Genomic DNA, 13,148 nt, shown 5'->3' on the forward strand with positions numbered 1-13,148 from the left:
TCTTATTTTTAAGGTCTTGGAGAAGAAGGAAGAGTTGTAAGATAGAACTTGTCGATTGCATTTGATTTCAAAGCATGCTATTTGACATATATAATGAGAGTATTTGGGTAATACAGCAGGAGAATAAAGAGAAGGGATTTAAGTGCTGTACAGGAAAAATTGACATACAGAGATACATATCTCTTCTATAATTCATTCAGGCACAACAATCAAGGCAAGTTTCTCCTGGTATTTTTTTTTCCCTCCAGGAAGGACTAGGAAAATGTCTGTTAAGTGCTAGTTTTGAAAATAGTTTGCTCTGCTGTGTTTAGTTTGATTTCCAAAGGCTGCTATATTCAACCTGTCTTCATTCCCTGGTAGCGTCTGAAACCAACTTTTTGATAGCAAATTTGAAAGAGAATTCCAAAAAGGTTTCATGAGAATGTTTGACTGGAAAACATACGTTTGTATCGCTGATGGTGTAGTGTGCACTCAGCAAGAAATTCATGCAGGGAGATCCTCTAATTTGTCTTACTGCAGAAAGGCTCTCACTGGAGCTTCCAGTGGATAAAAGAAGATGAAAGCTGAGCTAGACACATTTGCAGAACAGATTATTTTTCTGTGTTTGAGTAAACACATAAGCTAATGGCTCTCTGCCATATTTCAGAGAAAACTATATTAATGCAACTTAGTCACTTGCATACATAATGTAAGAAAAGCAGATTGATTTTGTTGTTCAGAGAAACGGGTATATCCATTCTGTTTACATTTCAGAACTACTGTTTACTAACATTGTTAAATTTGTACACTGCAGTAATATCTAGCTGGTTTAATGTTTTGGGTTTTTTTTTATCATGTTCAATGGTTGATCTGATTTTCTGTCTTGCTCTTCTTTCTGGTCAGTCTTGGAGTATAGCCATTATGATTGCACGCAGTTGCTGGGAGAGTACTTGACTTCTAAAAGACGGTTTTTATTACAAACTTTTTTCACTAGAATTAATGTCATATTGCTACACAAAACCCAGATGCATTAAGATGAAGGTCTAGTGTTGTAATACAGAGGGGATGATACCAGATATCCTCTATGGCCCAGTCAAGTTACTCAACACACATTTTTAGTGCTGTGTTACCTGCATCCCAGTACACCTGCCAATGCCCAAATATTCTTCATTATTGAAACCTGTTGAATTGTTAATATGTATTAAATTACAAAAATAGTAGTTATATAAATTATATCACTTCTGGAAATAAGCCACTGATTCACTTTGTTTTAGCTGTCTCCTTTCTATAAACAGAATTTAGAAGCCAGTAGATGGAAAATTTGCAAAATGTCATTGTTCTGTTTTGGCCTACAACTAAAGTTTAAGAGTCTGATCTAGAGTTTATTGAGGCCAAAGGAAGTGTTCCACTGATTGTGGGCTTTTAGTTGCATTAAATGACCATATGCGTTTATTCTAGATTGTGGAATAGGCTTGACTTTTGAAAGAGTCAAGAATTACATTGGTTTATGTAAATAACTCTCAAAAATGTTAGCATATGAATCTATTTTGTTTGAAGAAAGTTACAAATATTTTATTTAAGGTCTGTTTTCTCTCCCCTTTGGCTGTTATCAAGGCAGCCAGTGAAAATATGTATAACAAACAGTAAAATTCTGAATTGGATCACATAAAAACCTAAGATTGTCGTAATAATTTTTTACACAGGCTCTATGGGATAATATGCCAAGAGTGAAGTTTGGGAAAGGTTTTTGCTTTGTGACAGCTGCATGTATATCAAGAAACTCTATGGCAAACCAAATTTTAACTACGTTATCTTTGTTGCTATGGCAATTAGGACTGCAGATATTTTTTGTGTAGGTTACATAAAGGAAGTGTTTGGTGTTTTGGTCTAAGTGTGCTTTATTGATTTGCAGAAATCAATTTTGTGTTAGGACTGGTTTAAGTTGGTTTTTTTTTTTTTCCCCCCTCATTCTAATATTGAGTAATCTCTTTGTAGATGTAGTGTAGTTTGAGTACTCAAAAATAAGAAGTTATTTTACGTTTATCAGTTTATAACCATATATAAATGTCATTTTATTTTTATACACAAAGATGCAACGAGGTGCCAGTTCAAACAGTTCTGTTCCATTGTTTGCACTGCTTGAGAGTCCATATATAAACATGCAATTCAATTTATAACTGTGTCAAGAATTCTTCCAAGTCTGTGTCTCCAAATATTCTAAAAAAACCAAACCACCCATTGAAATTGTTATTAATCATTGACTTGAGTCTTAATTTTTTTCCTGGAATTTAATAGTTATTTACACTAAGCAAATATTTCTGTTCTAGCTGTTGCATCAGTAAGTAACCCAGGAAATTACACTTCACTTTCTGATTTGTCTTTCCTATTACAGGCGAGCTCAAATCTCTTGTTTCCTGCGCCATCATCGCTGTCACCACACTCCAAGCTAAGACTGTCAGGCACTCTGAGCACTCCCCTGAATCCTCTGTATTCTTTCACTACTAAAGGTGGTAAGTTTCATCCTTTATTTCTTCACTCTCTGTAGGGAATGGGTAACAACTTCCATGAGGATTTTTTTCTGCCTTTTATAAATTTTACTGTGCAGCTCTTTCAGGGAGTGTCCTGGTTGTTATATGTGATACTGTTTATAAAGTGCAGTGTGGTACAGTCCAATACTGATATATATTCCCTCGTAATGCTTTTTTTTTTCTTTAAGCTGTATACTTATGTATTAGTGCTGTAAGTTCCTAGAACAGTATGAGATTGCCAGCTTTTCTTAATTTAATATTTTGATAATAGTTTAATAGTTTAGGATCTTAAGCACAGACACTGAAAAACAATAAAATGATATTTTTAAAAGCATATGTATTGATGTAAGAAAACAGTAATGAGAAAAGCAGTTTACTTAAAAAGTATAGTCTGTTTGCCGTGATGTTTAACCTATTTTTAGGGATTTGTTTCTAAAGACATTTTCTATGCAAAGATTTTGAGAAAAAGGTAAGCAATGAAATTAGCATTTTTGTGATACTTGCTTTGCTAATAATATCTGTTGCATTGCTACTCATAATATTTAATAATAAAATTTATAATTTCATGCCTTCTTTTCTTTTTTGGGCACCTATAAAATAAGACAGAAAACTGGTACATTAGTTTCAAAGTGGTTTTGTTTATGTCCTTGAGAAGAGTAAAAAGAAGTGTAGGGGGAAGGTGGAATATACAATGAACTAAACACAGGTAGTAGAGATTTAAAATGTATATAGTAAAGATAGGAATAGTCTCTATAATTATATAGAATTATCTCCTAAAAGCAATTTTCTTTGCAAATCAAGTTGTGATTACTGTTTCTGTGTGGCAGGGGGAAAGAGTCCTTAGCATGATCTAAAAGCTAAAAGATTGACCACTAGTCTCAGAATTGCTCTTAGTCACTAATTCACAATGCAAATGGCCATGCACCAGTTAACTTCTGTACTTCCATTTTTCTACCTTAACAAAGAACTTAGAGCCATAATAATATTAATTTATCGCACAGCAGATGCTTGTAAGTTTTACACACTCTGGAAACAACAGAAACAGTAGAATACATATGCTGTCTTACATATTGTGAATATTTAAAATAAGTGGACTAACCCTTTAAAGAACATTAACATATACTTTAAGTTGTTTTAAATGGCTAGAGCTAATATTACTCAAACCAGTGCATTTTATTGTCTTGAATTTTACTTTATGCAGAAGCACAAATAAGTGTATTGATGGAGGCTTCTTAAATAGCATGAACAAACATAGATAAATGTTATAGCTGTTCATGTGCACTCCCAATGAATGTAGTTGTTTCCAAAACTGATTAATACTTCAAGATGATCCTCAGGCACATGATATTATTTATGCAAGGGAAGTATAGTGGAAAAGAGGTATATTTTAATAGTCTTTGAACAGTTAATGAAAGCCATGAGAAAATTAAGATCTTTAGGGGAAAAAGACCATAAAGATGCTAGTGGGGGACAACTGAAATAGGTTTTCCTGTAAAAATCTTTTAAAATCCTAAATTACTTCTCTGTCATTTTGGAGGCTTCCAAGTTCTTTTACTGAGATAGAGTGGCTTTCAGGGAAACATATGAGAAAGATTTGCTCATCTATTTCATCTTTCCCCATTGGTTATAAAGCGTGAAGATAGCTGCTCATGTTCATAGCTCCTAACTGCCAGCTTAATTTTACTTTTGAATAATAGAAAATCTGTACTTAAAAAGATCTATTCATTTATGGATTGTGCTGGAAGCACAAACCCTTTTTTTTTTTTTCTCTGTGTTGGTTTCATATACACAGTATATATATGCTTTTCCGTACTTAGGTTATTGAGATGTTGCATTGTTAACAGCTGCCTGTAACAGAGATCCTTCATTTTTGTCCAGCAGATGGTTACATATTCCTGAGGGTTATGTTGGCAGTTATTCAGTCTTCTCATTCTCACACTTTACTGTCACCTTTTGCTCTGTATTTAGTGCTCCTTAAAACAAAATGCAGAATTCCCATTACAGTGAAGTCCCTACAGGCAGCACATGTAAAGCTCTGTTAGCAATCTTTTTAACCATGTAACTGGTGTATGTGCATGCTGTATTAACTTGATAAGGTTGTAGATGATGTCTTGTGGTATGGATAGTGTAGTAGCTTGGATACATGCAGCACTTTCTTCCTTTTACAAGACAATTTAATTACCTAGGTCTTGTGTTAGGTAGAAACAGTGGAAAAATGGGGTATCCACCTTTGTGATTTATGGGTAGTAGCAGTAATACTGCAGATCTTTCCTGACTTTTAAATCTTTTTGTATTCAGATATATTTGTAGAAATAGCTGTAAGTGATTTTATAATACTTAAAATAAAAGTAATATTCACTCCTATGCCTCTTAAACATGCCAGTTCATTTTAACAGATGGGTTCTGTATACTCTCAAATATATAGTATGTTTTGGCTTTTCTTCAAGTGCTGCTTTTGTATGTATATAGGTTTTCATGAAGCCCCCGTTCATGTTCTGCTATTTACCTTCTTCACTTCCCTCAAGATCAGTTATCTCATGGTCACTGAGGCTGGACTGCCTTTGTCTCCAACCGGTTCTGCCTTATTCATTATTAGCATGCTCAGGGGTGCAGCCCTCTTAGCCTGTCCAGCATCTGCATCATAAAGTTGTCCCCAGTGCATTCCAGAAGTCTGAACTGTTTGTAGCCTGTGTTTTTGTGTCTCAAGCAGATAATGAGGTAGTTAAAAACCTCCATGAGAATCAGGGCCTGTGATTGTGAGTCGTCTTGCTCTGTTTAAAGAAGGCTTTATCCACTTCCACTTCTTGGCCAGGCAGTCTGTAGCAGGTGCCCCCCACATTGTCCGTATTTTTGGCCAGTCTTCCAATTCTGACCCATACGCTCTTGACAAACCCGTCACCTGCTCTGTAGCTCTGCACGTTTGAGCCTCTCCTCCCTTCCCTACAGCACTCTCCATTCTTGTCTTCCCTATCAGCCCTTTCTAAGGGGCCTGTGTACACAGGCTCTCGCAACACTCCGGTCAAATGGTAAGAAACATAAATTTAAAAATATTTTATCTGAAGGAAAAATTCATGAAACACTGAAACTATGGTTCAGTGCCATTTATCATTCTAATATAGCCCCTTCCCTCAGCAACACTATTTTGTGAAAGCAAACTTAAGTTACTTGGAAACCATTTAGGTTCATGCGTCCTTGAATATTTCATAGTGTGATAGCAAAGATGCCTCTTCTTATTTCAGTCTTCCCTCTGTTCTGTAATGTTTTAGAGACTTATGTTGAGCACCCCTTTCTGATTATTTAATTAATTTTTTTAAAAGGTGAACTGTTATCTTTATGAAGTGACTCCATATAGAGGGAAACAATCTGGTAGTGATTGGTTTTCTGCGTGCTCAGCTGCTGTAACTTCTAACTGTAAACTAATATATTTCCGTGTCAGATCCTCCTTGTCTCCTTAAAGAGTTTGTTCAGTTAGGGGTGTTTTTTATCCCTGATCTTGAGTTTTACATGTGATGCTTAGATATCCTAACTTACTTTGTTCTAAATTAAATAATCTGTTGTGTAATTATCAAATAGAGAGCTTCAGCACCTTTCTCTAGCACAGAATGTTCTTTATGTGAGATGATTAAAGACAAGGTCATGGTATCATCAAGGTGGGAAGGTACCTCTGGAGACCATGTAGCCCAGTAGGTTCATCTAGAGCAGGGTGCTCAGGACCATGTCCAGTTGGGTTTTGAGTATCTCTAAGGATGGAGACTCCATAACATCTCTTGACAACCTATTGCAATGTTTGACCGTTCTCACAGTAAAGGGGATTTTCTTATGTTTAAATGGTATTTTGTGTATTTCAGTCTGCATTGGTGCATGGGATTATTCCTCCCTGAATGCAGGACTTTGCATTTCCCTTTGTTGAACTTTGTGAGGTTCTTGTTGGCCCATTTCTGCAGCCTGTCAAGGTCCCTCTGAATGGCAGCACATCCCTCTGGTCTATCAGCCACTCCTCACAGTTTTTTGTCATCTGCAAACTTGCTGAGGGTGCACTCTGTCCCGTCATCCAGGTCATTAATGGAGATGTTAAACAGTGTGGGCCCCAGTATCAACCCCTGGAGTGCACCACTAGTGACTGGTCTCCAATTAGATTTTATGTGAGTGGTTACAAACCTCTTGATTCCTGCAGCGCAGCCAATTTTCAGTCTACTGTGCTGTCTGCTTGCACAGTCCATGCTTCACCAGTTTGTCTGTGAGAATCTTATGGGAGACAGTGCTGAAAGGCTTGCTAAATTCAAGATTAACAACATCTACTGCTTTCCTATCAATGCTGTAGAGTGCTGTGCAAGAGATACATTTCAAGTTTTGTCAAGAGTATGGTTAGAATTATTAGGAAAAAAGTAATGAATTTTGACAAATAGTAATTAATGAAGTAGGTACCACAAAGCAGATACAAGACATGGATGAACTTGTTTCTTATGCATTAGGTATAAAGCACTTCAATAGAGAGGTTTCTTAAAATTTAAATTTAAGAAAACGTGTGTTGTGTACCTTCCTCTCACAGAGATCATGTTAAATTTGAGAGGAAGGTACGGAACTTAGGTTTTCTTACTGTCCATCCTGATAGCCTGTCAGTTGGAATCTTTCATTGAGAGTGTAACTCATTTTGCCATATCAGTTTTTTTTTTGTGTCTGCCTCAGTAAAGCGTCAGCTGTGCTGATAGCTCTTTCAGTTGTTTGAAAAATTTGCTAGGTGTGTGTCTTTGGAGAAAGTAATCCCCTTTGAGTTTTACCTTTGTAATTTGGATTTGTGAAGTCTTATGGCTGGCCCTATTTTTTACTCTACTCAAATTTCTCCATGTTGTGTATATATAGCAGATCACTTCATTCTTATTTGATTATTATTTAGTACACTTTAGGGAATCTGTCCCTAAACGTATGTAATGTTTAAGCTTGCAGAACTTCTTTTCTTCTTTATTGTCTTTCTTTTTGGGGGGGGTAATATGAAAATTTATCAAGACCTGTCTCTGATAGTCAGAATTGAGGTTTTACCTTCCTTGTTCTGTACAGCTCTGCTTATGCTCATGCTTTAGTGCTAATTTTATCATACCTATCCTATGGTGCTACTCTGCAGCACTGCACTGTAGCATTATCCGGGACTTTGTCTTAGACATTCTTATCTTTTCCATCATGTCCTCATCTTTGTACCTTCTTCCAGGATAACCCATTTCCTAGTTGTTATTTTTTCAACAAGTAAGAGAGTAGCAAAAGCTCCAGCTTTTTACCCGTTCTCTGAGAGACATTAAAATCCTCTCTGGTTTTGTTTGCCTTCCCTCCTTAAGATTGTGAGCATCTTCGGACAGTGAAATCACCTTCCTATACTCTCAGACACTGTTTTGCAGATTCATGGCATGCCATGAAAGAAATGGCCTGCATTTTTAGGCCTTATTCAACAGTGACTCTTCACTAACTCCCACTGTGTTCAGGGCATGTCTTCTAAAATAAGTTTTAGATTTCAAGTAATTGTAGTTAGCAGTGACCCTAATTATTAACTGTGTGGGAGATTGAAGCTCGACTATAAATACTGCACAGATCTTCTCACTAAAATTTTGACTTCAATAAAACCAGTTAATTAAACTTGCTCTTAAAAATTAATTACGTACGTGCTAGAAACGTGATGGTTCTTGTATCTTTAAAAAAAAAATCTCAAAAACAAAAAACATAACGCTTTGGCAAGGTTGAGAACAATTAGAAATTTTCTCTCCATTAATACAACTGACAGTCAAAGGTGTTTTCCACCTATATAAAGTGAAAGCTTCAAAGCACTCTTTCTCGCTCTCTGAAGGTATCAGTAGCACTGACTTTGCATTTAAGTCCTGCATTTGATAGACTATTTAAAACTTCCTTTTTTCACTCCCAAGCAAACAGTAAAATAGGTTTCTACATCAAAGATATCAAAAATATTTATACATCAACTAAATGCTCTTTAAATACTGTTTTGATTCTTGTCCTTTGAGAAGCAGAAAAAGGAGGTACATCAGGTAGCAAAATTCACATTTTTGCAGAGACACTGCAGAAACTGTCAAATTTACATCCTCATATGTATGTTGGTATCGATTACTTTTTTCAATATTTCATACTTTCTCCGCAACTCTGTACCATCTATCTTCAATACTACAGTCCTGAAGTAGTTTAATGGGTTTTTTGGTTTGTTTTGGGGGTATTTATCTTGCTTCTGACATAATTTTGTGCCACTCAAGGAAGAATGTGTGTAGAAAGCTAGCTCATTGTGGCCTCATTCTTTCCATCTCTTATTAAGAAGCTGTTAGGGGAAAAAAGACTCATGCAAGCTATCATTGAAAATGTATCAAATGAACAACTGAATTCAGTTTTACTGTTAGAATAGCTTGGTTTTTTAATTTGAGAATAAACAGGAATAAAATATCCTGAAGAGACTGACAAGATACTAAAAAAGATGATAGAGTATATATTAATTGAAGGTTGCATGTATGTGTACCATATAGTCCAAGTATAACATGAAATACTATATTTCTAGTATATGTCTGGCTGTGTTTGGATCCGGGTTGGCGGCATTTTCAAAGAGGACTGAAAGAACTGATTGACAGACAGAAGATGACTAAGAGAAAGCATGTGGTACAGCCAGCAGCATTGCCAGCTTTCCCACACTGCTGTGCTGAAGTTAGATAATGCTGACCTTGGGGGACCATTTTTGTTTAGTGGGAATGCTGGTAGGAGCACCAGTTGGAGAAATCCATTTACTGATATCCAATCCATGCACATGAATTGTATGGCACGCAGGTCACTGAATACATACTTGTTTTTTGATCCTAACATATTACTGTAAATACTGTATTTTATCAAATTTTAAAGTAGGAGTGAAATCTCTTCCTATTAATTTTTTTTTAAGAGAAATAGCTTGAGTGTGTGTAAAAGACTTCTTGTAGAGAAAAGAACTCTCAATTTTGTCTTGAAAGAATCTGTGTATGTCTGTTCCCTGTTAAACTGTAATGTGTGTTGCCTCATTAGCTCACCCAGCAGCTTCATTTAGATTTGCTGTGGTGGGGAAAGCAATTAAGCCTGCAGGGCTGCACAGATCAGAGCTATGGAAATGGTGTAGCAATTTGCCATAATGTCTAAGTCACTTTGAATTACTTCTTTTTTAGCCCCACATCTTCTTAAAATTGGGGCAGGAGCATGTTGTGGTGAAGAGTACCAAATACATACATAAAAGCGGTTCAGTACCCACACTATTAGTTGAAAGTGGTTTCAGTGTAATACAAGCTGCTAGGAGGAATAGGAGATGACGGAAACTAATTTTCATTACTTTTATATATGAGAATATTAAACATTACCTACTTCCCTCTTGTAAGCATTCTCACAAAGACAGTCTTTCAATTTCATTAGTATCGGTGAGTCTGCTGGGCTTTTTTTTGTGATATTGATTAAGAAACTAATGAAGTGACATTGAGGCCTGCACAAAAGGGTTTTGGTAGTTTTCCCTGGTGGCCTGATATGTTTATCTTTTCCTATTTATCCTGACTACTGTAGAGGGAGAAGTACAAGTTTCCTGTTCACTATGGGATAGTCATAATGGCCTCAGTGTGATCAGGCAGTCCAGTGGGGGAAATACCTTTGATTAGTAGTCTACTACCAGTTGTCTTTGAGTCTTAAACTGTATATAAATACAGAACACTATTAGTGTGTCCTGTAGAGGTGTTGCCAAAATGGAAAGTGGTCTAAGAATACATGAGGAGAAATGCTTGTAGAACGGTTAGCTTCCTGCAAGCCACAGTCTGCTTATAGTAGATTGTGTCATGTGTTTGAAAAGGGTGAATGTGCATTAAGATGAAAGAAATATGTGCCCAATACTTGTTTCTTACTTCTCAGTTATGTTTCTACATTTTTATGCAATTTGCTGGTTTCCAGCTCTGTTATATATTGGAAGAACTGATCCTGCCTGACACATGTTTCAGAAATTTAACCTTTCAAAAATTTTCAAGAGGATTCTTCTAATATTTTTATGGGGATGGAATTTTTTTGAAATGTGGCCTTCTCATTTACTTATTCTAATGGGACGGTGGTTCTAAAAAATTAAAAATTTTGCCTATAATTTTCATTTGCACTCCTAAATATAGAAATATTAATTGTTTTTTGTTTTTATAACGAGCATCTAACTGCAACTTTGCAGCATTCTCACAGTTTGCTGTAATTTGTAGAGCTCAATTGCTTCTAACTCTTTCATTGGATCAAATATGTATGTTTTCCTTCTTTTGGAAACTGAATTACTTAAACACCCTCTCCCACAACCCCCCAGTTTGGATAACAATAACGTTTGAAAACTGTTATGAGAAAGTGCAGAAAACTAGCACTTTTTAAGTGAATAAACTTGGCTTATTTTAGTCCCTAGTTTTTTGAGTATATTATTCTGTGTTTTTATTTTCTCTTATTAACCAAAGATAATACCATTACATTCATTACAAGGCTTTATTTTAACTATAAAGTACTGCATAGTCACAGAGAAATTATGATAACGGATCAAGTTTTAGATCAAATTACCAGATTTTATTTTTCAAAAGAAGGTAAGAGAACTGAGTAGAGACAAAGTATGAGCTAAACACCACAGATCAGATCTTCAGCAAACGTGAACTGACTTAACTACACTGATGTTAGGTAAAAATATTTTTACCAAAAGCAGAATATTAGGTCTAAAATGTTTTTTTTATATATGTCTGTGTGCTAATTTGAATGGAAACTCCCCTGGGGAAAATGATCATTCATTTTAAGATATTCATATCTCTCACTTTTAACGAGGGGAAAAGTATAAGAGAGAAGGGACAAAGAAAATTTTTTTTTAAAAAATTGTTATTATTTGCTCACAGCAGAATGGAGGAGCTGAAAAATTGAACTTAGAAGTATTTTTCTCAAAGTTAATTTTCTTTCAAAACAATAGAAACATCCATCACAAGATTTTTCTTTTTCTTATGCCCTTCTGGTTATTTTCTAAGCTATTTTGCTATACCATTTACATTTTGAAGAAACTGTGTCTCAGTTTGTCTCAGTTTCTTCAGCGCAAATAGATTATGAAGGCTCAGTTGTCACCTGCAGCCAACTTTGGCATATACTCCCTGATCTTATTTCTTCTGCTCAGTCACTAGAGCCATCTCTGGGATGTTCCATCTCGCAGCTGACTTTGGCAATAAATACAAATTTAAGAGTACCAGGACACAGCCATCCCCTCACCGTGGCTCACGGATGTCTTGGGCGATTCTGCAGGGGAAGGAACTTCCTCAGAGCTCTGTGGCGCTGCTGTGCCACCAACATCAGTTGCCAATGTCAGAGTTTTGGCTCAAGGCAGAAATACAGGACCTTGTTTTAAGGTAGAAGACCTGAGTGTTTATGTTTATAAAATGAATAGTAAAAATGATTTTTTAATTTGAAAACAAAAGGTGTATAAATAGATTCATCTAACCACGAAAATGTTCTAACAGAATAGTAAAGACATAGAGACAAAACCATTAACATTAATGACAGTCAGGTTCTTCTGTTTTAAAAGGTTGGTTATCCAGTTTCCTCTATCTGATTGATAAGATGTTATAAACGTCAGAAGAGTTTGTATTTTCTAGTTCAACTTGCTAGAATTATTTATCCTGAGATCAAAGATACACATGTTCCTTTATTATATGTTCTTTTTCATGTTTCTTCTAGGCAAGTTAATTAAAATATTTCACTAAAAATTACACTAAATACAGAGCACAATAACAGCAATCTTTGAAGATTCCAAAAACTTTTATCAAAAGAACACCATTTCTATTTACTTGAAATTGGTGTATGTTAGGGTAATTACTGCTGTGCCTTCAGGCTAAAGGAAGTACTCTCAGCCAAATTATACAAGGGTGTGGATTAAATGAAGCATTACTCTCTGTTTGGCAGCAGTGGATATAGATTGCAAAATCAGGGTGTGACGTAGTACTGTGGAAAGACTCTGCCAAAAGTGATTTGGCCTGAGTGTGCCCTTACTTTCTCAATTATGTGGATCCTAAAACAACTAAATCTAATTAATTCCTAAGTAGAGAGGTCCTGTTAACTGTTTTCAGTCTGAGCTTGTCTGTACTTTCAAATAGAGCTTGTGTGTGATTTTTGAGCTATTGAGCCACAAGACAGCAAGTATTGACAAAGTGCATGCTTAACTGCAATTCTAGCTGGTTTCAGAGTTGGAAACGGTTCTTCTGCCCAAGGGTTGTGCAGTAAAGTATCAATTTTCTGTCCAGCACAAAGTTAAGGTCAGCAAGGATGCTGTCTGTACAGCAATAAGCATGAATGCATAAGATGAGGAAATTGATCCCTCCTCGTATTGCTCCAATCCTTCTGTTCCTGTAATTTCCAGTGGAGCTGGGAGAAATGTGCAAAAGACCCAGTAGCAGCCATGGTGCACAGGATGGAGGCATCTCCCTCTCCCAAGAGGAGACCTAGGTCCTTTGACTTTATTCCTTGTTTTGACAAGTGAGCAAAAACCAAGTACATTAAAAAAAAAAAAAAAAAATCCATATTTTTAAGATACATTATCCATTGTTTTTTGGTATACATGCATACTTTTTCAATTATTTTAAAAATCTTTTGCTAATTTTGTAGATAGAT

The 13,148-nt window shown here is 35.8% G+C and overlaps 2 protein-coding genes across 2 annotated transcripts in view; both read left to right on the top strand.

Moving 5' to 3' along the window:
• MTFR2 (mitochondrial fission regulator 2) overlaps positions 1 to 13,148 on the top strand; it is a 486,796-nt gene that overhangs the window by 431,622 nt on the left and 42,026 nt on the right. The window lies entirely within an intron of this gene.
• The window catches only part of AHI1 (Abelson helper integration site 1), a 128,723-nt gene that overhangs the window by 75,880 nt on the left and 39,695 nt on the right, over positions 1 to 13,148 (top strand). The window contains exon 20 of the mRNA XM_075707708.1: positions 2,372 to 2,489. Within this exon, the coding sequence (XP_075563823.1) occupies positions 2,372 to 2,489 (118 nt within the window). The remainder of the gene's footprint in view (positions 1 to 2,371; positions 2,490 to 13,148) is intronic.

This window comes from Pelecanus crispus, chromosome 3 (genome assembly GCF_030463565.1).
Source record: "Pelecanus crispus isolate bPelCri1 chromosome 3, bPelCri1.pri, whole genome shotgun sequence".
Lineage (NCBI taxonomy): Eukaryota > Metazoa > Chordata > Aves > Pelecaniformes > Pelecanidae > Pelecanus > Pelecanus crispus.